This window comes from Camelina sativa, chromosome 10 (genome assembly GCF_030686135.1).
Source record: "Camelina sativa cultivar CO46 ecotype springtype chromosome 10, ASM3068613v1".
NCBI classification, from domain to species: domain Eukaryota; kingdom Viridiplantae; phylum Streptophyta; class Magnoliopsida; order Brassicales; family Brassicaceae; genus Camelina; species Camelina sativa.
This window is the reverse complement of record NC_141889.1, coordinates 23,965,311-23,991,247: the sequence shown is the minus strand read 5'-3', so window position 1 is coordinate 23,991,247 and position 25,937 is coordinate 23,965,311. Positions and strand designations below refer to the sequence as shown.

The 25,937-nt window shown below is 37.6% G+C and overlaps 6 protein-coding genes, 2 long non-coding RNA genes, 2 other non-coding genes and 1 pseudogene across 10 annotated transcripts; 3 read left to right on the top strand and 8 right to left on the bottom strand.

The window, feature by feature from the left end:
* Positions 1 to 967: 967 nt before the first annotated feature.
* Positions 968 to 1,339, bottom strand: LOC104719555 (uncharacterized). The gene is made up of 2 exons (XR_756636.2): positions 1,236 to 1,339; positions 968 to 1,165 (listed from the first exon to the last, which is right to left on the bottom strand). It is a non-coding gene; the product is annotated as an uncharacterized LOC104719555 (long non-coding RNA).
* Positions 1,340 to 2,314: 975 nt separating this feature from the next.
* Positions 2,315 to 2,388, bottom strand: TRNAI-AAU (transfer RNA isoleucine (anticodon AAU)). Its single transcript has one exon. It is a non-coding gene; the product is annotated as a tRNA-Ile (tRNA).
* Positions 2,389 to 2,409: 21 nt separating this feature from the next.
* On the top strand, positions 2,410 to 4,487 carry LOC104719554 (uncharacterized). The gene is made up of 8 exons (XM_010437498.3): positions 2,410 to 2,697; positions 3,014 to 3,168; positions 3,256 to 3,375; positions 3,462 to 3,505; positions 3,593 to 3,718; positions 3,834 to 3,918; positions 4,011 to 4,067; positions 4,208 to 4,487. The coding sequence occupies exons 1-8, from the start codon at positions 2,619 to 2,621 to the stop codon at positions 4,283 to 4,285; spliced, it is 744 nt and encodes a 247-aa protein (XP_010435800.2). The 5' UTR covers positions 2,410 to 2,618; the 3' UTR covers positions 4,286 to 4,487.
* A 175-nt stretch (positions 4,488 to 4,662) lies between these two features.
* LOC104719552 (E3 ubiquitin-protein ligase At3g02290) lies at positions 4,663 to 7,354 on the bottom strand. The gene is made up of 5 exons (XM_010437497.3): positions 6,813 to 7,354; positions 6,165 to 6,466; positions 5,618 to 6,017; positions 5,209 to 5,318; positions 4,663 to 4,915 (listed from the first exon to the last, which is right to left on the bottom strand). Exons 2-5 carry the CDS (start codon positions 6,282 to 6,284, stop codon positions 4,883 to 4,885), a joined length of 663 nt encoding a protein of 220 aa, XP_010435799.1. The 5' UTR covers positions 6,285 to 6,466; positions 6,813 to 7,354; the 3' UTR covers positions 4,663 to 4,882.
* On the bottom strand, positions 7,287 to 9,085 carry LOC104719551 (uncharacterized). The gene is made up of 6 exons (XM_010437496.3): positions 8,805 to 9,085; positions 8,546 to 8,620; positions 8,371 to 8,459; positions 8,204 to 8,288; positions 7,868 to 7,949; positions 7,287 to 7,651 (listed from the first exon to the last, which is right to left on the bottom strand). Exons 1-6 carry the CDS (start codon positions 8,955 to 8,957, stop codon positions 7,563 to 7,565), a joined length of 573 nt encoding a protein of 190 aa, XP_010435798.1. The 5' UTR covers positions 8,958 to 9,085; the 3' UTR covers positions 7,287 to 7,562.
* Positions 9,086 to 9,178: 93 nt separating this feature from the next.
* On the top strand, positions 9,179 to 15,055 carry LOC104719550 (AUGMIN subunit 5). Its single transcript, XM_087469022.1, has 10 exons — positions 9,179 to 10,171; positions 10,750 to 11,289; positions 11,646 to 11,787; positions 11,971 to 12,141; positions 12,366 to 12,575; positions 12,663 to 12,848; positions 13,223 to 13,382; positions 13,758 to 13,953; positions 14,066 to 14,198; positions 14,600 to 15,055. The coding sequence occupies exons 1-10, from the start codon at positions 9,651 to 9,653 to the stop codon at positions 14,732 to 14,734; spliced, it is 2,394 nt and encodes a 797-aa protein (XP_087325148.1). The 5' UTR covers positions 9,179 to 9,650; the 3' UTR covers positions 14,735 to 15,055.
* Positions 15,056 to 15,284: 229 nt separating this feature from the next.
* LOC104719549 (uncharacterized) lies at positions 15,285 to 16,649 on the top strand. The gene is made up of 2 exons (XM_010437494.3): positions 15,285 to 15,638; positions 15,738 to 16,649. The coding sequence occupies exons 1-2, from the start codon at positions 15,515 to 15,517 to the stop codon at positions 16,535 to 16,537; spliced, it is 924 nt and encodes a 307-aa protein (XP_010435796.1). The 5' UTR covers positions 15,285 to 15,514; the 3' UTR covers positions 16,538 to 16,649.
* A 1,114-nt stretch (positions 16,650 to 17,763) lies between these two features.
* On the bottom strand, positions 17,764 to 18,376 carry LOC147937265 (uncharacterized). Its single transcript, XR_015568016.1, has 2 exons — positions 18,066 to 18,376; positions 17,764 to 17,989 (listed from the first exon to the last, which is right to left on the bottom strand). It is a non-coding gene; the product is annotated as an uncharacterized LOC147937265 (long non-coding RNA).
* An 844-nt stretch (positions 18,377 to 19,220) lies between these two features.
* Positions 19,221 to 20,567, bottom strand: LOC104719891 (putative B3 domain-containing protein At5g35780 pseudogene; annotated as a pseudogene).
* A 799-nt stretch (positions 20,568 to 21,366) lies between these two features.
* Positions 21,367 to 22,275, bottom strand: LOC147937264 (uncharacterized). Its single transcript, XM_087468727.1, has 2 exons — positions 21,853 to 22,275; positions 21,367 to 21,687 (listed from the first exon to the last, which is right to left on the bottom strand). The coding sequence occupies exons 1-2, from the start codon at positions 22,273 to 22,275 to the stop codon at positions 21,367 to 21,369; spliced, it is 744 nt and encodes a 247-aa protein (XP_087324853.1).
* Positions 22,276 to 25,142: 2,867 nt separating this feature from the next.
* Positions 25,143 to 25,249, bottom strand: LOC147937263 (small nucleolar RNA R71). The gene has a single exon (XR_015569733.1). It is a non-coding gene; the product is annotated as a small nucleolar RNA R71 (small nucleolar RNA).
* Positions 25,250 to 25,937: the final 688 nt, after the last annotated feature.

The window sequence follows — 25,937 nt, the reverse complement described above, 5'->3', positions numbered from 1 at the left end:
AGCAACCAAGACCGCTCTACACACATCTGCAGCCATATCCCTTATCCACTTCAACCTATCTCTGCAAAGACCCCGCTCACCAAAAGCATCACTACACTGCCACTTCCACGCCCACCAACATGCCATACTAAACAAAGTTGGCCCGACTCGGGTTTAGATTATCAAACAACCACTCAAATAAGGTCGGAGCAAAAAAGTTATGTTGGCGTTGTGGAGGGACCAACCTTCGCCAAATACCTAACATCGGAGGGACCAACCTTCGCCAAATACCCAACAACAAGTGTTTGTTCAAAAAATAAAAAAATTATACATTAACTGTTGAAAGTGTTGAATAATTCTTTGCCCTCAACTTGTCATTTTTTACATTTGATGTCCATTGACTTGAACAAAAATATCAAATGTGAATTTGTTAAGAGGTATTGTTTCAATGTAAAAAGAGAAGAAAAAAAAACATAGTTTATTTTTTCTTTTGAAAAAAAAGCTAAAAAATATCTCATTTTTTTTTATTTAGACAAATAACACCTCATTTAATTAACTAATGTTGAAAATACCTCAACTTATAAATGTTGTAAGTTTTATACCTAGCACCTGTATTGTTATTTAGTATTACAGTTTTTCCCTTAAAAATAATTTTCTGTTTTAAATACAACAGAAAAAAATGGAAAAAAAAAATGTTCATTTTCATAATGAAACACTTGACTTTTGCAACCCAGATATTTGGACTCACACCTACTTTGTGAGATAGTTTTTTCAATTTGACATACTTTTTTCTATTAGTATATTTTTCCATCACTTTTTAGTACTAATGTTCATTATTTTGTGACTATTTTGCTCATCACATTTTTACAAACAAACTCAAAGGCACCAAACAAAATTATTTGTCGTCTCTGTTTTTTTTTTTTTTTTTTTTTTTATCTTTTTGTTTTTCTTTAGTCATTTATTTTTTTTTCTCTTTCCACAATATAAAAATTGTAAGTTCTGTCTCTTTTTCGTTTCTCATTCATCTCCATCATCAAAAAACATTCTCTTTTCCAGATTTTGCAGCGGACCACATCTGACATATGACTTCATCCTGAATTAAGATAGATCCGATTTGGTGCAGCTCCGACAAAGAAGGTATCAAGATCTACTCATATGAAATGAAACTTCTTCCATCAACATCCACCTACAAATTCACCATTAATAACTTAACAAACAAACAACTTCATCAGAGAAGAAGATTTAGAGACTTATACCTCTCAAGAACAATAGCTTGGAATCTTCTTTTTCCTTAACTAACTCATCACCGTAACCTACTTAAACATCACCATAACCAGATTCTGCACCACTAATAGATATGGATATGGAGAAGCCCATGGGTATTGTGGCAGTTATGAGTAATATAGCTATCTTATGAATATAACTTTGGTTTCATTGGAATGTTTAAAGATCAGATTCATATCCAAATGCACTTACATATGTTAGCAGGGAGATTGAGTTTGTGAATTGTGATGCGTAGATTAGCTAAAAATGGATGATTCATTGTCTTCTCTTGTGATCCATTCATGAGTATCCACTATAAACTAACCATCTCACCAAAATACACGATCTAGGGAGAAAGGCCAGAGCTTGCCTAATTTTTTTTCCCAAATGTGTTGTCTCCTCCTTAAGTAATGATCTCCATTTGGCTTTAAGTAGTGAACTTCATTTTTCATTTGTGTCATCTTTTTTAGATGTGTAGTCCATGACAACGTCCATATAGAAACATGTTTATTTGATTGACTCGGATTGTACTCTAATATATATTAATAGAAAAATATATTAGAGTACTAATAAAAAGCTATAAAAATGTTAGAACATAGATCGCTAATGATAAATTGTAATGTAGAATATTCTTTATTCTAATTAAGTATACACAACTAAAGTTGGAAGTTAGATTATGACACAACAACAACACTGATACATACTATTCCGCCACAAGGACTTGTTTTACAATTTATATGTTGCTATATACTTTTAAAAAGTTTTGGTCCTTGGGATATACTTGGTAAAATATGCTATGTTTTTTTATATCAAAAGTCAACGAGATTAACTAAGATCGTGAATGGTGATACTCCAATAGGATTATTCAATTTTACATTGTAGAAGCCAGAAGGACTCGTCTTCTTCAAAAAGTGTATCAAAATAACATTGTTAAAAGACTTGTTCAATAGAAAGATATCGTCTACTGGATAAGTTACAAAAAAAAAAAATAGCGATCCAGCTATTCTTGCAAAAAAAGAAACATTTTTACAAGCTACAACCAATTCATCAAAATAATTTGTTTTGTACAAAATGGCCCATGCAGATTTCGAACCTGCGACCTTCGCGTTATTAGCACTACGCTCTAACCAACTGAGCTAATAGGCCATTTGCTTAAGTGATACAATCATTGCAAGTAATGTTAAAAATTTTGTTTTTGTGGAACTTTTTTTTTTTTTTTTTTGGTTTGGTCAAATTAACCTTCATTTTCATTTCAATTAATCAGTCAAAAAAGATACAAGAAAGATGTTGAAAGTATCATACGGATTAGTCAAAAGAGTATACTAAGACAATGTAGAAAAGTAGGGGAGAATGTGCTATATCATCATCGTGCGTGCATGGTTGGTGAGATTATGTTTCGTACTTGTCTCTCCATTAGAGGTTCACCTGCATCTTCTTTCCTCCAATCTTTTCCAGGTAAACTATGAAAATCATTTTAGATCATATATATTTATATATGCGTTAGATTTGTACAATTAGGATATGAATCGTTCTTCTAATCTTTAAGTTCTAATCCAAATAATCTTTGAAATTAAGCGTTTATAGCTCATTTTCTTTGCAAATTTTATTTTCATCTAGGAGTTTTAGATAATCTTTGTATGTGAATAAAGATGATCCAAGTGCCCTTGTTGACTTAAAAGTGAAGATCAAGTTTCTTTCATGTTTTGGTCTAGCTAGTTTCTGAGTTTAATGGATCCATTGGTTTATGTGTTTTGTGATTGAATTTGATCAGAGAAACTCCTAATGGCTGCGTCTGCGACCAACACCCCTTCGAAAAAGCTCATTCAAATCGATGTAAGCTCGGATTCGGTGTGTCCATGGTGCTTTGTGGGAAAGAAGAATCTTGACAAAGCTATTGATGCATCTAAAGATCAATACAACTTTGAGGTTACCTCTCACTACTCTCTATTATTTTGTTTACTTGAAGAATGATTGAGATGGTTACAATACACGTCTCTTGAAAAATAAACGTAGATCCGATGGCGTCCGTTTTTTCTTGATCCATCTGCACCAAAAGAAGGTGTGAGTAAGAAAGAGTTTTATCGACAGAAATATGGAAACAGATATGAAGGAATGTTCGCACAAATGACCAAGGTTACTATTTAACTTACCAATTCTTTAACATAGCTTTATGTTCTTGTTGAGACAATCTTGAGCTAATTTTTTGATTCATTACACAGGTCTTTAAAGGTCTTGGCTTAGAGTTTGACACATCCGGTCTCACGTAAGCACCAACAGTTTTCTTTTATCAGTCAAGAAGAGAGATTTCTTTTGTCTATTTTGTCTAAATGTTTTTTGTTTATAAGAACAGTGGAAACAGTCTTGATAGTCATAGACTTATACATTATGCCGGTAAACAAGCGCCGGAGAAACAACATAAACTTGTTGAGGAATTGTTTATCGGTTACTTCACGCAGGGGAAGTACATCGGTGACAGGTATTGAAGACAAAGCTCTTATCCCCAAATATGTAAAACAGTTTTGTTTTGGGATATATAAGCCTTTAAGTATCCTTAGACGTTTAACTGGACATAACCTTGCGGATGAATTCAGGGAGTTTTTGGTTGAGACGGCTAACAAGGTTGGGATAGAAGGAGCAGAAGAGTTACTCTCAGACCCCAACAATGGAGTCACAGAGGTGTGTTTTCTGAACAATGTGGTCATTAGTGTTTGTTCTGTAGGATAATGTGTTGAATGATCTGTTCTGAACTACGTTTTTATAATGAAAAGGTGAAAGAAGAGCTGGCAAAGTATTCACAAAATATCAGTGGAGTTCCAAATTATACGGTAAGTTTTCGCGCTACATATCGATTGGCCTTTATAAGATCATGGCAAAACTCTAGTATAGAGTGAAACAGACCGCCATTTTTAATGTGTCCTTATAGTCTTGTATCCTTACTTTGTACTGTTTTTTTTTTTTTTTTCAGATTAACGGGAAGGTGAAAGTGAGTGGTGCGCAACCGCCCGAGATATTCCAAAATGCGTTCAGAGCGGCTTCAGCTTGAAATATAAACAGTGAACTCAAGAGTTCGTGAATTTTTTAATGTCCATGGAGACTTTCTGTTTCTGTTGTTTGAGCTTTAAGTTTTTGACTGTTTCAATAAGTTGGTGTAATAATACAAATTTGGTGTTTCAATAAGTTGGTGTAGTAATACATTTGGTGTTTCAATAAGTTGGCGTAATAATACAAATTTGGTGTTTCAGTAAGTTGGTGCAGTGATACAAATTAAGTCTTTGATGGATTGTCTAATAATTCAAAGAAGTTGAATAGAAAACACAGCATTCTTCCTCTTGTTCTTCTTCTTGCTCTGATTTCAGAAATAAAAATATTGTTTCTGCTAATACGGTTGATAAGCCATTTATATTCAGATGAAAACAAAAGTGCTTGATAAGCCATTTTTTCATTCCAGTAATCTTTTTAAAGATAAATGTATATATATGAGTCTATAATATTAGGAGACATCCACACAATTCTCATATTTACTGTCAAAGGCATCTGGATATTCACAGAAAGTTTTATGTACAAGTGATTTCTCTCCTGTTTATTCTATAGAGCACGACTCAACATTTTTTACTTCTTTGAGCAAGTCTTTATTACAATGCTAAGAAGTTTCGTTTTCATCAAATGCCATCACCTGAAAGATTAGGTTGGAAAAAATTAGCTAAAGATGCATTAACTCCAAAATGTTAACTTATGCATGGTTCATATGACCAAGAAAAGTATGAGAAATGGACCAGTCCATTATTTTCTTTTCTTTTTTTTTTGATCTCAGGACCAGTCTACTTATGGATGCAATAAATGTTAATGCTTAAAATGGAGATGAGAAATTCTAATACAAAATGATGCACATTTCATATCTATGAAGGAGACTGATGTAACATTTAACCAAATTTGAAGTTTAAAACTTGTAAGAAAGCGACGAGTTACCTTTCCACAGACAGGGCAAGTTTCACTTCTCTCCATCCATTCATAGATACAGCTAAGGTGGAAATGGTGAGAACACTTGGTTATTATCTTTGGATTCTCCGGGGTGTAATCTGCACATTGTAAAACAAAGAATTCTGAAACCAATATAGCATCAAAGCACTCGCAACGATTTCGGTATCTACATAATTCCATTCTACGAAATCTGATGTAAACTATCCTAAGAACAAAGACTATTAATGGCCTAATTGCTCAGGAGTGTATTAAATCAAGAAATGGAAACCATGAAAGCAACTTATAAAGATATACTAATAACCTAACACACTCTTTATCGCCGCGGTAAATAATAAGCCAAGAAAACTGCATATAATGGATTCAAAGAGAGCATCAAACTAGATTTTTTTAGTTTTACCATCAAGGCAGGTTGGACAAATATCTTCATCATCCGATTCTGCGTAATAATTTTCTATCCCGGGCACTGTTTTCGACTTTGCAATGGTTGATGAACCTTTGGAATACACTTCTTTCGAACCATCTTCACAATCGGACTTACTCCATTTGCCTCCACCACCCAAAGCTTCAGAACTCATTTCAGTATCACCTCTTAATGGTTGTGATTCTTCACCTGAATGGCCTGAGCCTTTAACAAAACGAAAATACCTAGGATCAGCATCGTAAGGCAATGGTCTTGGAGGAGAATGATACACATTAGACAAAGAGTCATCAAGTGCAGTTGTTGAATTCATCACTGCAGCAGTCTCCACAGTTGAAGGTATCGGATGCATTCCCCCTCTATTAAATAACGAAGCATACTACAAAAAGAGAAAGGTAGACCATGAGTTTCTAACTCAACAAAACCAGAGTTCATATCTACCAAAGCATGCTTTCAAGGCAAGTCTCACTGCTAATTCACTACAAAAGAAGCACATGATTCGATGAAGAAGGTGAAAAGAACATACCAAACCCATGAAACTCTGGAGGAAGCAATTAAGGCATGGACAGTTCCTAGTCATGGAAGTGTTTGGATTCACATAACTCTCAAAGAGATCAACTTGAAAGCAACAACAGAAAGCACCCATATCTTCAACAAACTCAAGTTTTCAAATTTTACAGAGAATGAGAGAGGAACCCCAATTTCACAGAAGTTTTATTTTTCACTAGCTCCCGCAAACCAGAATCCCCTCTCTCTCTCTCTCTCTGTCTCTCTCTCTCTCTCTCTTCTTAACTGCAAAACTCTTGTTCCTACAGTCGAATCTCCCACCTGTAATAGAAGAAACATATCAAAATTTCACATTTCTAAAAACCAAACGAAATCAGCTAATACAAGTTCTAGAAAAATCAAGTTTTTTAGAAAAAAAAAAAAAAAAAAAAAAAAAGATTCGTTCTTTAACGTATCACGTATGAGAAAAGAACATCAATCAGAGATGAAACCAAAATATGAAGGAATCATCATAAAAGCTTATCGAAGAAGGGTTTTTCGAAACCGATGAAACATTAGATGATCATCAGTAATGAATTGTATTCAATCAAATCATAATGATCATCAAATACAATTTTTTAAAAAAGAAGTAAAAAAAAAAAAAAAAAACAGAGGAATCGGTGAGCACCTTTTTGAGATAAGAAGCCTGAGAAAAAATCCAGGAAGCAATGAGAAAAACAAACCCCCAGGAAATCTCCAGGGTAATTAATTAAAAATTAATCTGTTGACTAATTCTTTAAAAATTGAAGATTTTTGCAGGTTTCTCTTCGAAAAAGTGCAGAATGATTTTCCCGGAATAATAGCGATCCTTCCTCTCTCTCTCTCTCTCTCTTTCTTTCTCGTCTTTAACCAGGAAAACAGAAATTTCCAGAAACCGTCCCTTTAATTTTACATATTTTTATTTTTGACCCTACATGTTTTGATTGTAAAGTTTATAAACTACACTAATTTTGACCCTTACGTTTTTCTATACTCTAACTTAACCCATTTACTAGTTCTCCGCAGTCACGGTGTTGCTAAGTTCACGTCTCACCAATTCACTAAGATATTGCGACGATCAAGTTGTACTAGCTCAAATGATTTAAATGTCGCGACGATCATATTTAAAATCAAATGTTTCCTTCTACCAAAAAAAAGCGAAAACTTTAACACACAATTTTTGAAATAGTCACTAACAACAAAATGTCTTTCGAGTTTAAGAACTTGTAAGTACCCTAATTATCATGAATATGCCAACCTTGACAAGGTCAAATGGATCTAAACTTTTTATCTCTACACCTGATAACCCAAAAATTGTAATAATCTTCAAATGGGTTTTCTTGTTGCAAAGCCCACACCTCACTATGTGAGAGAAGCCAAGTATCGCCTTCAAGTTCGACTACCCCACCTTGGCAACTTTTCTTTGCTCGGTTTGGCCAGACAAGGGGCACTGCATCTCCGTCCAACTTATAGGAACCATTGTCTCGCCTGCGCACAATCACCAGACCACGAAAACTTTTTTTATTACTCAGACCTCATAATGTATAAAGGCCAAACGAAGCAAATACATCTCCATATTAACAAACTACAAGTTGGAAATGTATTACACTTTGATATGCGATAGATCAGCTATAGACTTAATACTCTTCCTTCATTACACTGGCCTTTATTAGTTTCCAAGAGTAGGAAAATAAAAGAATATACCTGCAGCACTTTCTGCTGAGACCACACCAAGTTCATTCTTAGCAGTCGACAAATAGTATGCCCGTGCATCACCAAGAGACAGCTTTAAGAGTCCCAGTTAAGGAAACTTCAGATGTTATTCCCCAAAACATCATATACTATTATAGACTACAAGTTTACAACTACGCTACATTCGAATCACATTATACAGCAAGATGTGTGAGTGAAAAGAGTAACTGGATGGCACAAAGTAACAAATCTTAGGAATGTTTAAGCACTGGTCGACCCCTAAACTGTAAAAAAAAAACCAGATACTAATAGACAATAAGTAAGAAATCTTAGGTGTGCAAAGGATACAACCATAGCTCTAACAATGTCACCAGCATGGAAAGACTGATGCAAGTCAACTTTGTCAATCTCTGTTGCTCTAACATCTTGTTGCCTTTTGAAAGAGCAAACACAAGTTAGATCAACTCATAAAAAAAAAACTAAACCAACACCACAGGAGCATGAGTAATTCCAACCTGATTACGCCAGCAAAATTTTCACGAACAGCCTTTGGACCAACACATAAGATATCAACAGCAGCCATCCGAGCCATAACTTTAGTCACCTACCAAAAATATCAGAGAATTAGCCTTCAAAAATTACTTACTTCTTAGTATGAACATCAACGAATTCCACAAGAGCAAGACTCACCCTTGCTATGACAACAGAACCAGGCTCAGGTATAGGACCATGTGCCTTGTGACCCGTAACTTCCACAACAGCTCTCTGCTTTGCCATTGTTATGATCCAATAAGTTATATATCCATTCATAATCACAAAAACAAGTATAACAATCCAAAGATTTCGATTTCGATTACAATGAATTTAACAATCCAACGATTTTGATTTCCCATAGGATTCAGCAAGCTATATCAATGTAACAGAAGAACCAATCAGTAGACGAACCAACCTGGTCAAGTGATTCGGGAAGAGGAGAAACAATCCGACGAGTTCCTGTAAGTGAAGCGTAGATGGTTGTATCGTTGACGTAAGCTCCTTTTCCGGCTTTAAACTCAGTAGCTTGCCCAATTACATCTCCCGGCGTTACTAGCTCCGTCGTCATAGTTTCAAAATTTTCCGATTTGCGACTGTGAAACAAAACCCTAGGAACCTGAGGGTTTTTGATCGGCAAATATTAACCAGGAAAAACATAAATTTCCGGAAACAGTCCCTTTAATGTTTTATAAATTCAATTTTGATCCTATAGTTTCGAATTATAATTTAAGCTACTTTAATTTTGACCCATCTGTTTTTTAAATTACACAATCCGACCCGGATACACCTAATACCCGGTGTGCCTGACCCGGTTAATTTTTCAAGTTTTCAACAGTCGACGACACACTTGCAGAAAAAATTCGAGTTTGATTCCCTTGGAATTGAAAAAATCCAATAAACAAACAAGCGGGACCTTCAATTTTGAAATCTCTCTATCCAGATCCATCTCTCCGTCACGATCTTCCTCTTACCGTCACCGGAACCGGCGAAGATTAGTCTTCGTGATTCCAGATCTGTTCCTATACTCCTTCTTCATCCTATCGTTTGTGTTCATCGGATTATACAATTCGCTCCATTGTTTCTGCATTTCTCGAATTGATTAGGTTAAAAAAATGTGTCAGTACTCGATTTGAGTAACCTAGGTGTTTCGGTACGTTTCTGTTTTGGATTTGAGCAAAACGACGGGAATCATGAGTAGAAATTTCGGAAGTTTCGTGAAGATTTGAGGGATTGGTTTTAGGTATTTGTAGTGGTAGAGAGAATGCAGAGTTTAACGAGTTCAGCTCCGACACCGGAGGCGATATTAGAATGGTTACAGAAGGAAATGGGGTATAGGCAATTAGGTCCGTATAGTGGATCAAGCAAGTCTCATGTTCCTTCCATTGATGCTATTAGGAAGATTTGTAGAGGGAATATGATACCTGTTTGGAATTTTTTGATAAACCGGGTGAAATCGGAGAAGACGGTGGAGAGAATTAGGCGGAACATTACGGTTCATGGAGGAAGTAGTAATGCTGGTAGCGTTGGGAGTTCTGTGATTCCTGGGAAGGAGGAGGGTAAGGGAAAAGGACGGCGGAAGGAAAAGACAGTGACTGGGGAGAGTTCGAGTTATGCAGAGGGTAGAGAGGCTGCATTGCAGGAAAGGGAATTAGCTGCAAAGGAAGTGGAGAGATTGAGGAACATAGTGAGGAGGCAAAGAAAAGATTTGAAAGCTAGAATGTTGGAGGTCTCTAGAGAAGAAGCAGAACGGAAAAGGATGCTTGACGATAGAGCAAATTACAGGTTTGATTTAAATCTTCATTGTGGATACATTATGTTCATACTTTGTTTCTCACTTGTAAGAGTATATAATAGAAAATTTCTGCACCACTTAGCTTTCTCTGGTTGTGGTTATGCGTTTTATCACTAGTCTTATGTCCCCAATAGAACCGTTATAAGTATAGCTTTTTATCTATGTCCTGTTTAGCTAGTTAGAGTCTGTGCCATGTTTAGGTGGTTTCGATATCGTTCTCTGTGATTGAAGCAGCCATGTATATATATAGCCCTGAAATTATTCTTTTTTGGTCATGTTGATTCTCTAAGAATCTTGATATACCTCTAGAATGGAATATATGAGATTTCTTCAGGTTATTGTGTTACTTTGGTTTCATGGATATGCCACACATCAACCATTTATTAAGTTTGTATCCATGCTTAATGATATTAATTTTCTATTTTCCCCTGTCATGAAGCTTTATCAACAGCATCTCTCTGTTGAAATGCATTGAAACTGCTGATACAACAATGGAAATCGTTGTTTCTGTTATGCTCAGTCTATCTTTCAAATTGTTTGGTGAGTTTATTTTGTTTCCATTTCTCAGACACAAGCAAGCATTGTTGGAAGCTTATGATCAACAATGCGACGAAGCAACAAGAATATTTGCAGAGTATCACAAAAGGCTACAAGTCTACGTTAATCAAGCAAATGATGCACAACGGTCTGTCAATTCGTCGAATGAAGTGTCAAGCAGCCTCAGTGCTAACAGTGAGAGGGAAGCTGTTTATTCCACTGTCAAAGGAACTAAGTCTGCAGATGATGTCATTCTCATGGAAACAACCCGAGAGCGAAATATCAGAATAGTTTGTGATTTGCTTGCATCACACATGATTGAAAGAATACGTAACTCTTTCCCTGCATACGAAGGAAATGGAATTTGTTCACATCCTGAGCTGGAAACAGCCAAGCTCGGTTTTGAATATGATGGAGAAATAACTGATGAGATGAAAACTGTTATAGTAAATTCCCTGAGGGGTCCTCCTCTGCTGCTTCAGGCTATCGCTGCATACACTTTACGTATTAAGACCCTGATATCCAGAGAGATGGAGAAGATTGATGTCAGAGCAGATGCTGAAATGTTAAGGTGTCTTCTGACTTTCCTCTTATGCCACACTCTGTTATTGTGTACTCCTGATTCTGCAGTGTGACTCAAATGCACCTTGCATGCTATTTTTGCTGACTGATGCGGAAGATTATGAAACACATATAGCAATTTAGTACTTTCTGATTTCGTTGCAGCTAACTTATGTTGGAACGTATTTTGATCTGGTCGATATGAGCTGTTCCTGGGGTCCCTTTAAATTATGTTTGATCAATGATTATTGTATCTCTATCTTATATCAAGATTTCAGTTTTCATGAGTCATATCTGCTTTCTTAAGTTCTTGTTCCAGGGTTGCTTTGGACTAACATAAGCAATTGGATGTCAATCTATTTACAGGTATAAGTTTGAGAACAACCGGGTAACAGACAATTCTTCTTCTGATGTGAGCTCGCCTTTGAGTTATCAGTTTAATGGTAATGGGAAGATAGGCACAGATACACATTTCCAAGGATCTAACAACCAGCTCCTTGAACGGCAGGTTGTTTTCTTTGTCTAGTTTTGCTGGCTCTTCTTGTTAATTTGAACATACAGAAAAAGGATATTTATGTTTCAAATTAAGCAAATATTGACAGATATTTGGTTTGGTCTTCCACTGCTGTTTTTGTATGGCCATATTTTAAAAGTCTGTTTATCTTACCTTTCACCTGTGCTACTTTTCCAGAAAGCGCATGTTCAACAATTTTTGGCTACTGAAGATGCACTTAACAAAGCTGCTGAAGCTCGTGATTTATGCCACAAATTTATTAACCGTTTGCATGGAAGTGCTGATGCAGCTTCACATTCGTTTTCTGGAGGCACAACACAGAGTGGTAGCAATCTTAGGCAATTTGAGGTAGATGCCAGATTCCCTTGGTTTCTAAAAAGACCTTGATTTCTTCAGTTTATCCTTCCACTTGAATCTGAAAAGAATAATTATGTTCTTATACAATTCTACAATCAGAATACTTTTATATTTGTCATGTAGCAGGCACTGCATAACTGATTCTCAGTTATCATGAAAGTTCATTGTATGTTTAATATACTTGCTTGATCAAGCTATCCAATTATCCTTTGCAGTTGGATGTATGGGGAAAGGAAAGAGAAGCTGCTGGTTTGAGGGCTAGCTTAAACACACTGTTATCTGAAATACAACGGCTAAACAAATTGTGTGCAGAACGAAAAGAAGCCGAAGATTCCTTGAAAAAGAAGTGGAAGAAAATTGAGGAATTTGATGCTCGCAGATCCGAACTTGAAACCATATATACAACTCTTCTAAAGGCTAACATGGTAATATCCCAACTTCTCTTTCATTGAAGTGATTAAGTGATATTTACTATGGGCATTACTCTGACCTTTTTTTTAATATATATATAGGATGCTGTTGCATTCTGGAATCAGCAACCACTCGCTGCAAGGGAATATGCAGCAGCAACTGTAATTCCAGCTAGTGAAGTTGTTGTGGACATTTCAAACAGCGCAAAAGATTTTATTGAGAAAGAAGTGTCTGCTTTCTTTCAAAGTCCTGATAACTCTCTCTATATGCTTCCGGCTACTCCCCAGGTATGTAAATTGTCAGATGACATTCTGATGATTTTATCTATCAGTTTCTGCGAGATACAAGTGCACTCTAGTTCAATCGTATGATAGATATTTGACTGATAATTGAAGACTAATGTTTGTTGAATAATACACAAATAACAGAAGTTGCATATAGAAATGTGTGGTATATTTTCTAGCCTCAAGGTTCTTTTGGTCTGTGAGTCAAGTACTCATGCACCATAGAAGAACGTTGGGACTTAATGGTTCAAGAAACATTTTTGCTGGTCTCATAGGTGTAACGGAATGTGAATTAGAAGACGTAGTGTTCTTTTAAGTTAGCAAACTTGTATATTGATGCCTCGATTCTGTCATTTATATGCAATTTTCTTCAACAGGGACTTCTAGAGTCTATGGGAGCTAATGGATCAACAGGACCTGAAGCTGTTGCTTATGCAGAGAAGAATGCTGCTCTATTAACTGCAAGAGCAGGTGCAAGAGATCCATCAGCAATTCCATCTATATGCCGCATTTCTGCTGCCCTTCAATATCCTGCAGGTGAGATTTTCCTCTTTTTAGAAAGAAAAACACCCAAGGACGTACAGTTCATCCCTCTGGAAAGGCTCATGTGTATTGAACCATCCCAATTTGGAAGCGCTTCCTATTGAAACCATTGCTCACTGCCTCATGAATTACAGTGTCTTTCAATGGAATGCTAAATCAAACAGACAAACATAGAAAGACTTTTTCTTTTCACTGTTGGTTCATCAACCTACCACGTAGATTGATGTATGCTAGAATAGCCACGTAGACCTGCTGCTGGTTTCAAGCATAGAAAGTTTTCCTTGATATGAATTCCTTTCATAAGCCAAAATGTTGTAGTGGCTTCTTAGTAGGATTTGATTATAATCAATATTCTTGCTTCTTAAATAGGTCTGGAGGGTTCAGATGCAAGTTTGGCCTCAGTTTTAGAGTCTCTTGAGTTCTGCATACGGGTTCGTGGTTCTGAAGCATGTGTTTTAGAAGACTTAGCAAAGGCAATCGATTTGGTCCATATACGGCAGGATCTAGTTGAAAGTGGCCATTCTCTGTTAGATCATGCTTTCCGTGCGCAGCAAAAATATGAAAGGTAAGGCGTACACAGGCCTAACACAGGCTGCCGATATCTTATTTATTTCCCCCACGGTATTCTATATTCCTATGTAAAATTTCATTGTACTAACTATGTATCTTGTATGCAGAACAACTAACTACTGCCTAGATCTAGCTTCTGAGCAAGAGAATACAATATCAGACCAATGGTTGCCTGAACTTAGGACTGCAGTCCAGAATGCTCAAGCTTCCTCTGAGCACTGCAAATACGTCAGGGGTTTGGTATGGAACTACTTTTAACTATAATTCTTGTTTGTAATGCATAATATAGACAGATGGTGACCATCTTAATGCATTTTCACGTGGACGTTCTAAGTCATACGGCTCCTAAAGCATGGCTTGTCTGAACCATAAAATCTGCCTGACCGTGTTTTAATTATTTTTGTTGTGTTTGGGATTTAAGATCCTTCTTACAGTTGGTGCTCTTTAAGCTTGCCTTTTAATTTAGTCCCCATTATAACTAGTTAATGTTACAAAATTGCAAATCAAGTTTATGTTTTCTAGTCTTTTTGTTGTCTGTGATATATTGTACTAAAATCCTAATTTACTTCATATTTTTATTCTTGGGCACACCCTTTCACATATGAAGCTTGATAACGTTGTTGCTTGTGTATCCAATGCAGCTTGATGAATGGTGGGAACAGCCTGCAGCAACAGTGGTTGATTGGGTTACTGTAGATGGTCAAAGTGTTGCAGCTTGGCAAAACCATGTCAAACAGCTTCTTGCCTTTTACGATAAAGAATCATTGAGAACGTAAAAACCCCCATCGTGGCCCGCTCAATTCTCATTATACACACTAGTGAATCTGATCTTCTACAACAATGTATGCAAAGTGGGAAAACTCGATGTGCAGTTTGTAAAGAAAATGGTAACTCTTCTTCTTCTCTTTGTGTGTGTCGTCGTTATAGTTCCTCAGGTTTTATTTTTAACATCATTGCGGGAAACTAATGTGTTTCGCCATTTGTGTTTTGTGTTTTTTTATCAAGTATCTCTGTTTTTCTGATTCTCTTAATCAGTCTTGTATCACGAGGTTTGTGTTTCCATACATTCTTAGCTAATATGAATCAGGTTTCTGCAACTTTGTATGCCCTTCTTTTATCTTTGAGAGAGATAAAGACTGTGTTGCCAACTACTTGTTGTGTATACAAGTCACGGTCAAGAGCGTTTTGAGGAATACACTTAACATTGAACTCTCGTGAAGATTGGATTCTGTTGATTTTTAACTTGGACACTAATGGAATTATCTAGTCCAGTGAAGTTACCTAATCTATAAATTTAGAGAATCAGTTACCAATTTTTTTTAATGTTTAAAGATCAATTATGAAAAATTAGAGTAAAATATATCATAAACATTAGGATAAAATACCAAGGTTTTGTTATTTTGTTCTTTGTCTTCCCAGAAACTGAAATCAATAATGTTGAATCACGGGGCAGAAAAGAACAAAAAAGCTTTTTGAAGAAGCATGCTTCAGTGTCTAACAATAATACCAGAGTAAAAACAAAACCACATTCAACTCTAAAGGCGCAGTGCTCCAAAATGTCTCCTCTTCTCATCCTCATCTTCATTGCCACAACCATAACATTCAGTAATTACTCTTCAGTGGCCACAACTTTACCTGACACTGTCCATCGTAACGACAAGAACCTCTTCTCAGTCTCAGGTATCATCATCACCAACAAACTGGTTTTAGTATTATAAAAATTTTCTCCTTTCTTTTTTTTTGAGAAGTTTTTGTCTTCTTCTGTGACGATTTGTGCAGGTGAGCTTGATTGCAAATTCAGACAAGCACAACAAAGTTTCTCTGAGGTGAGATGTGCAAAGACTCGACGGATTCTGAAACATATTAGGCAAGCAAGAAGAAGAGATCATGGACACAAACAGAAGAGATCACCAAGACACCTACCAAACAAAGCAAACACAAACAAGAACCCAATAGACAAGAAGTTCTTGTTCCCACCTCCATTGTTTTTTCCCCCAAACCCATTTGCACCCCCACGTTCCATTTTTCCACCAAACCCGTTTGCACCACCACCTTCAATTTTCCCACCCAACCCGTTTCAGCCGCCGCCACCTTCCATTTTCCCACCCAATCCATTTCAGCCACGGCCACCACCACCTTCACTATTCCCTCCAAACCCGTTTCAGCCTCCTCGTGCTCCTCCTCCATCAATATTTCCTCCATTATTTCCTCAGCCTCCTCCCGCTCCTCCTCCATCAATATTCCCTCCAAACCCATTTCAGCCTCCACCGCCTCAGCCTCCTCCAGCTCCTCCTCCATCGTTATTCCCTCCATTATTTCCTAAGCCACCTCCACCCCCAGCTCTTCCTCCTCCATCAATATTCCCTCCAAATCCATTTCAGCCTCGCCCTCCTCTTCCCGCTCCTCCTCCGCCATGGTCTATCTTTCCTCCACTGCCACCGATCTTTCCAGGCTTAAATCCACCACCGCCACCTCCTCCTCCACCTCCATCAATCTTTCCATTTCCTCCATTCCCGTTCTTCCCACCACCACGCAACCCTGGACCTCCTCCTTCTTCAGCAAACAAGCAGCCTCCTTAATCGAACAAGAGTTATCATATAATATATATACCAAACATTTAAATATCTGTTGTATATGACAGTCATATATTTACTTAAGGGTAAATAATAAAATATGAGTATTCAACTTCTACATCTGTTCCTGAATCTATACATCTAGATACTATGGCTTCAAATCAAATTTACTTCTCAAGAAAACTCTCTTCAATCAAATGAAGCTCACAACATGATACAGGCATTTCATTGATTTCAACAAAATGTTACTAATTTGTAGTATTAGTTTGAGTATAGCAGTGTAAGAAAGAGAAGCACAGGAGACCATGTACTTGAAACAATGTCATTATTAAATGGAAAAATCTCTACATATGGTGTTTTGAAACTTGCTACATCTCTTCTTTTGTACTTAGTCATGAGAATAGTTGCAACATAAAGGGTTGAACTGCAAACACAAACAAGTGAATATACTCTATAACTTGAGATAGTTTGGTTTGGGTTTGATACCACATTTGGTGAGAACCTTCATACATCTGAACCTGAGGTACAACATAAAGGCATAAAACATGATTCTGATTCTGAAACACATGTTCTGTTCAAAAGCTATACATTTTTTTACAAACCTCCAATAAGAAAGAAGCTTTATCACGTTTCTGATCATTCTGATTATGAGGTATAATATTCAATAAACTCTGAAACCTGTACTCACCAAGAATCACAAATCAGGAAAGTTTCTACTCAGTATTGACCGACCCTTTTAATAAAAAGAGATAAAAATCCAAACTTTAGAACATTTTATTAACCTTTTATTGATTTTGCTTAACAATTTATTAATTAATTAAAACGGTGTGGCTGCGATTACAGGACAATCACTATTTGTCATGGCCTCCTAGTGCTCTGCATATCAACCGTAAAGAGGAGTGAAAGACTCTGAATCATACAAGGACAGTACTCTGACTCTGATTATGCAGCTTCTTAGAGACAAATCTCACTCTCTGGAAATCAGATATGACTGTAAGCATCAACACAATATACATTTGATCATTGTTCACCATGTTCATCTTTCTGAGGAGACGAACATACAACAGAGGAGACGGACAGACAAGTTACTATAATAGAGGAACAAGTAAACAAGTGATCGAAGCAACACTTCCAAGAAGTTACTACTACAGTATACAGAAAGCCTCAAGAATCACCTGAATAGCAAGTAAACAAGTGAAGAGCTACTCTTTGTTAAGGGAAAAGCAGAGGAGGATTCAAACCTCAATTCAAAGTAATAGAACATTCGAATGTGGTTATTGTAAAAACAAAGTAAAGCCAGCAATGAACAAAACTTGTTCTAATTATATTAAGAATTACTTAAACCAATGTGTTTTATCAGTTTTACACAAAGTCAACAAGAATCATCAGCACCATCGGATGCATCATCAGCACCATCAGCTTCAGCTTCAGATTCAACAGGATCATCATATTCTCCCCCTGTTTGAGTGCACATTCATATAAAAACATCAATGAATGACCAACAGCATTACCAAGAGAGATAGACGACACTTACTTGCAAGACGGGCCTTCATCTTCAGAAGAAGATCAATAAGATGAGACAAGTCATCTGAAAGCGCCATGCGTCCCCTAATACCTGCAACGGCTGCAAGACGGGGCTTCATCTTCAGAAGAAGATCATTAACTTGAGACAAGCCATCAGAAAGGGCCATGCGTCCCCTAATAGAAAAAGAAGCCATTGAAAAGATCAGAGGAAGACGAGTTGGAGAAAGAAGGGAAACGAAGAGAGACGATCGAATGAAAAGATCAGAGGAAGAAAGCAACAAGATGAAAGGAATGTTTTCTGATATTATTCACAGAGACCTGTTATCAGGCTTTATACAATAGATCGTATCTCACGACTTAATTACAAAGAGATGTGATATATCAATCACCTATCAATTAGCAAAGATAAATACTTAATTTGATTCCCTTATCAGATGGGATATAATTACATGATATCCCATTAACTAAGGAAAATAAGAGAGGCAGCCGAGGAAAAAAATTTAGATATCGAAACCTTGCTGTGATACCATCTAGAAGTAGGCTAATATATAGTATACAGTGAGTAGCAGAGGAGCCTCTAGGTTAGGCGTAATTACAGAGGTTTCCTAATACAATGATATCAAATATTGAGGAGTTAATACGTCCTATCATATCTAATCATATCTCTAACACGTTGAAGACTCTTCTTTCGGCGGGAGTAAAAAAAAAAAAACCTTATGAGGCTTAGAAAACACAAAGCCGATTAGCAACAACCAATGGCCCAAACCAACATTAGACTGATCTTGTCGTTCAAACCTCAATTCAAAGTATGTGTCTTTTAGATTGAATATTTGTCTTTCCTTTTTTGCTTCAGATCATCTGTCACCGCCGTATACATGACGCGATTCCTTGTGAAATCTAATGACTGATTTAGAAAATGTTGCCAAAATTTCTTGAGAGCTGTCCATATAGTCATTTCCATCAAACAGGTTATACTTCTAACGAAACCTAAACTTGTTTTTTCATGATTTTATTGTTTCGCTCTGTGTATTGTGTTGACTGTTTCCTTCTCAAAGGTATTTGAACAGTGCAGTAATAACTAAAGTAGACAAAACAAGAAACCATATTTATGAGAAAATGTTGAATTCAAACGAAAAAAAAAATATCTGAAACAACACCAGGGATAGACAAGTTACTACTAATATTAGAAGAGATGAACAAAACCATAATAAAACCCCTTAATATGTAGCTAGCTAATTAACACTTCCTAGAAGTTATTACTAGACCAAAACCCCAAGTTCAATGGCTGTGCAGAAGAAATAAACTAGATCAATCAAGTTAAATCGAGTCAAGAGAGAAATCAAACATTATCAGACACCAAATTAATGAAGAAGCTTAGTATGTCTCAAGAGCAAAGCAGACTACTCCACGGCACCTGAAAGTCCAAAGACTGATCTTGTCCCCGGCTTTTAAGTTGTTACCCTTGACGACATCGTTCCACGCCCAGTTCAAAGCGTAATTCAAGGTTCCATGTCCAGTTTCCTTTTCCATCGGCCATAGCTTGAAACGCAATCCCCACTTTTCACATCTTTGGTTCACAAGAATTGTTCCCACACCGATAGTATCATCCTCGTTTTCGATGTATTCCTCTTTATTCATGGCTCGAGACTCCCTCGGCGTCAAGAAATCGTTTCTGATTAGCTGCTGGCATGGGATTAAGAGACGGCACTGAGTTGAACTCACATCAGTCGGTGTTAGACCCCTCTCAAAGATCAGCAACGGGTTTGCGGCATCAGCTCTCATTCTACTCATCACCTGAAAAATCCACTCCGGTGCATCTGTATCCGTCCTCCTTTGGAAAGAAGCAACCTTTTCTTTCTTGACATTACCACTCTTCCTCTGCTCCACGGCACGCCTCTTGCCGCTTGTCGTCTTCTCCTTTAGGCATGGTTCGTAACTAGGGTCGTTCGTCTCTGTCTTCTCAGACTTAGCCGTGTTATAACAACGATGGTTCAGGAACGATGAAGACATAGAAGACGACGCCCCATCAAGATCATCCAAGTTTCGTCCTAGGTTACTTACCAGTCTCTTCGACTCATCACGGTAGTCGTAATCTTCACAGACAATCTTAGATTTCCCCTTCTTTGCACGTAGTAGCTCCGCATCAGACACCAAAGGCTCATCTAAAAAACTAGGGTTTTGTGTGCTTTTCGTCTCGTGATCATCGAGCGATGAAGAAGATGACATCATAGAAACCCCACTAGGGTTTTGTTGTGTGTATCTTCTCCTCACCAAAGACGACCTTTTCTTCCTCGGGAAAAGATAGAAGAAACTCTTCTCGCTATCTTCTTCTTCCCCACGACGACGACGTTGTTCTTCTTCCTGAACCATAACCGCAGTATCCACAAGTAAAAACAAATTCGACCACATATCCTTACCTGAATCCGTGAGATGATTCATACTCATGGTGATCGAATTGAAAGAAACTCAAAAAGTTGTGAGAGTGAAAGACGGACGTGATCAGGAAATTGTTATTCAGAGGGAGAAACAAGCGAAACTGAAGAGAATTGAAGAAGTGCCTTTCTCTTGCCTTATATACTTACATTAGGGCTAGGGTTTTTTGTTTTTCCATCCTTCGTTTGAGTTTAGTGGTTTAACTATTGTGATTAGTAACTAATGATCGTGATTAGTAGCTAATTATTGTGATTAGTAACTAATTAATGCGTTGTTGTCAAGTTAACATGGATAATTAGGGTAATGCTATAATTACGATTTAGCCCCTAATTGGTATTTTCTTTTTCCAGAGAATGAGAAGAGAAGTGTAGTGATAAAAATTTTGGAAGTTTCTCTGCAGCTTCGTTTTTGTTTCATTTGTTGTTGTTGTTGTTGTTGTTGCTGTTGTTGTGTATTTAATTTTTTTATCGTCTTTTGGGATTTACGTTCGACTTCATACAATCTAAAACCAAACCGTATTGTCACAACTTTACAAGTGAGACAATGTCTACATAAAAACTTGAGATTTGAACATATAAAATTGCAAGAAAATAGCTGATGAAAACCCAAAAAAAGAACTTGAGGTATATAAACCTAAAAATGAAGGATGATTATCACAGCCACAAACAGGTATCTTGCTGAGTTTAAGGCTGGTTCTGAGAGAGGAAGTAATGTTTTACGTCATGTAAGTGATTTTTTTTTTTTTTTTTTTTTGTAAATTTGTGAATTTTCAGTTAAGAAACTGAATTGTACTGATTACAATAGCTTTTAAGATAGGAGATAGTCGATGCCACAAAAAAAATTAAAAGACATACATTTATACATTTAGCCAAGAAGAGTTATCCAAGTCTCAACCACTCTTGCAGCAACCTTTTGAAATTGTTGAGGTGAGATTTTGCTAGGATGGCATCACGCACCTGCCGATCTAACTGCTTGATTAGTATATGCGGTGGTGTTGGCAGGTTGTTATATAGTCGTGCGTTCCTCTTGATCCAGATTACATAAACGGTAGCTTGTGCCACTAGTTGTCGGAGCGTCTGGGTAGAGGTGGTATCAGACATGTCTAGCCAACTTGAGAAAGCATTCCATGTGTGAAACACAAACGGTGTGTAGCCTAGTCTTCTAGTTATATCCAACCACAAGACTTCACTAAACTCACACTGAAGAAGAAGATGTTCACGAGTTTCAGGGTGAGTTCCACAAATACAACAGGCGGTCTCAATCTGCATTCCCTAGTTAGCCAGTCTAGATCTCGTGGGAAGCCTATTGAGGTGTGTGATCCACATCATAAAAGCGTGCCTCGGTATTGCACCTTTGAACCAAACCTGTTTTGTCCATTGAAGTGGTGCTTGTCGATGCCTTATGATCTCCCATGTCTTCTTATCGTTGAACTGATCAAGTCCATCATTGTCTATCTTCCACCGATAGTTATCAGGACTTGAGCAAAGAGAAGGCATCGGCAGTGTTGTGAGATGGATTTGCAGTGATTCAGCTTGAGGGGAGCGTGCATGTATGAGGATCCATCCCGAGGTTGAGCAAGCTTGAGAGACTGTTGCTGCTATAGGTATACCTAATTGGTTTGGTCCCAATTGTCCCAGGAAATGTATAAGAGGGCCAAAAGGAGTCCACCAGTCAAACCAAAAACTTGCATTAGCGCCATTGCCTACGACACATTTGATAAATTGAGCCGCAAAGAGGACGAAGGTGGAGAAGGGATCTCCACGTCCAGGAGGTTTGTCTCTTCTCATCAATATGCCAAAATATCCTATCCTTGATTTTATTATTTCGGATCCAATCAGCCTAGAGAGAATCTCTATCAGTTAGAAGCCTCCAGAGGAGCTTTATACACAGAGTACGGTTCCATTGAGCGAAGCATCTGAAACCTAGTCCGCTTTCCTCTTTTGGTAAACAGAGCGCTTACCACGCAACTTTTCTGTTTGGTTTTTTGGAGATGTCACCACACCATAAGAATCTTGAACACATACTCTCAATGCTTTTTATACAACCCTTAGGAAGGATAAAAGCTGAAGCCCAAAAATTTACAGTGCCATTGATGTTCATATATTTTACCTTGTTTTCCCTTAGTTTATTCACAACTTTTGCATCTTTTGCTATCCATTTAGGCCATTATTGTGTAGCTTTAGGACTAATCATGCATTAGAGTATAGTTGCATTGCATTTGCATCTTTTCATGCATAAACAGGTGATTTTGGAGCTTAAGGAGCATGGAAGCAATGCTGAGGAGAAGTGAAGCAATCCTGAGGAGAAAACAAGAGAGTTAAGGCTGTAGAATCAAGGTCCGGAGTCCAACTCGACCGCACCACTCGACCACCACTCGACCGTGTGATGAGGAGGACTCGACCGAGTGGAGAATGCACGAGAGAAGCCAGCTCGACCAGCCACTCGACCGAGCACTGGTCGAGTTGACCGAGCCATTGACTACTTTGACTTTTTGTATTTTTAGGGCTTCCACCTCACCTCCTATATAAGGCCCTTGTACCTGCAGCCACCAAAGAGTCCAGCTTTTTAGAGAGTCTAAAACCTAGTTTTTACCTTTTTTAGGTTTTATTCCTTTTGCACTTTCTTTTATTTTTAGATTTTGTACTTGTTTGAGAGAGAAAGACTAGATTCTTATATTTTGTTTGTTTCATAACTTTCAAAGTATTAAGATTTCGATTTTTATTCCTTCATCAATATTGTAGATCTCTGTTTCATCTTTCTAATGATGCAAGTTTCATTATTTTCTGGGTTTTTGACATATTTCACCATGTGTTCTTGTGAGTAGTTTGCTTAGGACCTTGAGGATGGGTTAGGCTGGGTTGATCTTGTGGTTTGTTTGATTTGGTCAAGCTTGATTGTTGTAGATCTCTTCTAGGCTAGATGATCTTAATGCTGATCCTATATCTGAGAAGGTAGGGTTTGATTTCAAGCATCTTAGCATCACACCAATGTCTAAGGAGCATAGATAAGGCTAGATCTAGAGCTTACCATTAGGCTTGCTAAGAGATTAGAAGTCTTGTTTGGTTTGAGATGAATTTCTTAATGCCTGCTTGTGTAGATTCTTTTCTTTGTGAGAACAAGTCTAGAAATGCATAGGTTTGATTGTTTCTTGCCATGAGAGTGGATTAAACATGTCTTAGAATAGTATGTCTAGAGATCAGCTCAAAGTTTGCTTGAGATTTGTTGACCAAGTTAGATAACCACAATGATTAGCTCAGCCCATGAATCCCACCTCAAGGCCTTCTTTGTTTATTGAAATCTTAGTCTAAATATCATTGCTTGCTTGTTGTTTGATTAGTTTTAGCATTGCTCTGTTTTCACGTTTAAGTCTAGCTCGACCACGTACTCGACCTACACTCGGTCGAGTGCTGCTCGAGTGCATCCCCAGAACTTGTGTTTTTAATTTGTGATTGTCTTGTTTCATTCCTGTTTCATTTCCAAGTTTCCTGTTCATTACTTGTCTTGCTTTAGTTCATTAGCATAGTGTCTATCTATGTTCTAGTTTCATTATAACTTTAATTTGTCTGTTCTGTTTGCATTTAGAATCTTGTTCTAGTTGTTTTTACTTTCTGCATTTCATATCTCATTTTAGGATCGTTAGTGACAAACAATCTTTACAATTGGCTTGACTTAGACTCATATGCACATCTTAATTGTTCACAATCACTCAGATAGGATTGACACCTCTTATACTGCAACTGCATAAAGGGAATTGAAACACCCTGACTTCTATTCATTCCATACATCATCATTCCATACATCATTCATTCACTCACCACAAAGAAAGTCAGTTTCAATTTGGCGCCGTTGCCCATTTGAGTGTGTTTTGTGACATTTAGGATCATTATTAGTCTAAGATTAAGTTCGTTTAAACACTTGTGAAGTTACTGAACTCGAATCTTCCTTTGCTTGGTTGTTTTGTGTTTCAGGTACCCACTCGACCACCTACTCGACCACCACTCGACCGAGCTGTGATCGAGCACTTGATCGAGCCAGAAGCCGGACCTAAATAGCCATTACTTCCCAGTCGACTTGACCACCCACTCGAGCCTGCGCTCGACCGTGTACTTGTTCGAGTCTGTAGTAGAGTTTGTTGATGCACACAAGGTCAAAAGGCAAAGACAGTCTTCAACAGCCTATTGACCACATCCACAGACTACAAAAGGGTTTGAGACATAAGCAAGGAAGAGTAGTTCAACAACAACAAGGTCAAGACATCATGGAGCAACAAGCTATCCATGAACAAAGACCACGACACATTGGTGCAGGAGATGCACCCAATACCCACAACCAAAGGGCTGGAATTGTGCCACCTTCAGTAGCAAACAATAACTTTGAGATCAAGAGTGGATTGATCTCAATGATACAAGCCAACAAATTTCATGGGTTGCCAATGGAGGATCCACTAGATCACCTTGATGAGTTTGACAGAATATGTGGGCTCACTAAGATCAATGGAGTGAGTGAAGATGGATTCAAATTAAGGCTCTTCCCATTTTCTCTTGGAGACAAAGCTCACCTTTGGGAGAAGACTCTTCCTACTGGAGCTATCACCACATGGGATGCATGCAAGAAAGCTTTTCTAGCCAAGTTCTTCTCCAATACAAGGACTGCTAGGTTGAGGAATGAAATTTCTGGGTTTGCTCAAAGGAATAATGAGAGCTTTTGTGAAGCTTGGGAGAGGTTTAAAGGATTCCAGACTCAGTGTCCTCACCATGGCTTCAGCAATGAGTCACTTCTAAGCACCTTGTATAGAGGAGTGCTTCCCAAGATAAGAATGCTTCTTGATACAGCCTCTAATGGCAACTTCCTCAACAAGAATGTGGAAGAAGGATGGGAATTGGTTGAGAATCTTGCTCAATCTGATGGCAATTATTATGAGGATTATGATAGGACAATAAGGAGCTCCTCAACTGATCAAGAAGACAAGTATAAGAAGGATTTGAAGATGGTCAATGAGAAACTTGACAAGATACTCCTCAGCCAGTCCAAGTCTATTCACTTCCTTGGTGAAGAAGAAGCTCCAGTTCAAGAGGGGGAGCCTGAATTTGCTGAGTTGTGCTACATGCAAAACCAGGGAGGATTCAAAGGCTACAACCAAGGAGGTTTCAAAAACAACAGTCTCTCTTATAGGAGCACCAATGTGGCCAATCCTCAAGACCAAGTCTATCCACCTCCTCAACCTCAACAACAGCAACAAAACTACATCCCCAAGCAACAACACCAAGTGTTCCAGCCCCAATTGTGTCCCCCACCAGGGTTTCAGACTAACCAAGGCCATGAACAAGACTTAAGAGCAATGATGCAACAGTTTTTGATTGGACAAACACAAGGCAAGATTGAGGAAGCCAAGCAGTTTGCTGAGTTGAATCAAAGGCTCACATCACAGTACAATGATCTGAACATGAAG

What these genes read in the sequence shown, in the direction of transcription:
- LOC104719554 (XM_010437498.3), top strand. Translation starts at nt 2,619, where the DNA reads ATGGTTGGTGAGATTATGTTTCGTACTTGTCTCTCCATTAGAGGTTCA. An exon ending in TTTGACACATCCGGTCTCAC is followed by an intron (nt 3,506 to 3,592) that starts GTAAGCACCAAC and finishes TTATAAGAACAG; the next exon opens with TGGAAACAGTCTTGATAGTC. An exon ending in GTGGAGTTCCAAATTATACG is followed by an intron (nt 4,068 to 4,207) that starts GTAAGTTTTCGC and finishes TTTTTTTTTCAG; the next exon opens with ATTAACGGGAAGGTGAAAGT.
- LOC104719552 (XM_010437497.3), bottom strand. Translation starts at nt 6,284, where the DNA reads ATGGGTGCTTTCTGTTGTTGCTTTCAAGTTGATCTCTTTGAGAGTTAT. An exon ending in TCCAGAGTTTCATGGGTTTG is followed by an intron (nt 6,018 to 6,164) that starts GTATGTTCTTTT and finishes CTCTTTTTGTAG; the next exon opens with TATGCTTCGTTATTTAATAG. An exon ending in CTTGCCCTGTCTGTGGAAAG is followed by an intron (nt 4,916 to 5,208) that starts GTAACTCGTCGC and finishes CTAATCTTTCAG; the next exon opens with GTGATGGCATTTGATGAAAA.
- LOC104719551 (XM_010437496.3), bottom strand. Translation starts at nt 8,957, where the DNA reads ATGACGACGGAGCTAGTAACGCCGGGAGATGTAATTGGGCAAGCTACT. An exon ending in TTCCCGAATCACTTGACCAG is followed by an intron (nt 8,621 to 8,804) that starts GTTGGTTCGTCT and finishes ATGGCAAAGCAG; the next exon opens with AGAGCTGTTGTGGAAGTTAC. An exon ending in ACATTGTTAGAGCTATGGTT is followed by an intron (nt 7,950 to 8,203) that starts GTATCCTTTGCA and finishes GGACTCTTAAAG; the next exon opens with CTGTCTCTTGGTGATGCACG.
- LOC104719550 (XM_087469022.1), top strand. Translation starts at nt 9,651, where the DNA reads ATGCAGAGTTTAACGAGTTCAGCTCCGACACCGGAGGCGATATTAGAA. An exon ending in GACGATAGAGCAAATTACAG is followed by an intron (nt 10,172 to 10,749) that starts GTTTGATTTAAA and finishes TCCATTTCTCAG; the next exon opens with ACACAAGCAAGCATTGTTGG. An exon ending in GCAGATGCTGAAATGTTAAG is followed by an intron (nt 11,290 to 11,645) that starts GTGTCTTCTGAC and finishes ATCTATTTACAG; the next exon opens with GTATAAGTTTGAGAACAACC.
- LOC104719549 (XM_010437494.3), top strand. Translation starts at nt 15,515, where the DNA reads ATGTCTCCTCTTCTCATCCTCATCTTCATTGCCACAACCATAACATTC. An exon ending in GAACCTCTTCTCAGTCTCAG is followed by an intron (nt 15,639 to 15,737) that starts GTATCATCATCA and finishes CGATTTGTGCAG; the next exon opens with GTGAGCTTGATTGCAAATTC.
- LOC147937264 (XM_087468727.1), bottom strand. Translation starts at nt 22,275, where the DNA reads ATGAGAAGAGACAAACCTCCTGGACGTGGAGATCCCTTCTCCACCTTC. An exon ending in CACTTCAATGGACAAAACAG is followed by an intron (nt 21,688 to 21,852) that starts GTTTGGTTCAAA and finishes CTTCTTCTTCAG; the next exon opens with TGTGAGTTTAGTGAAGTCTT.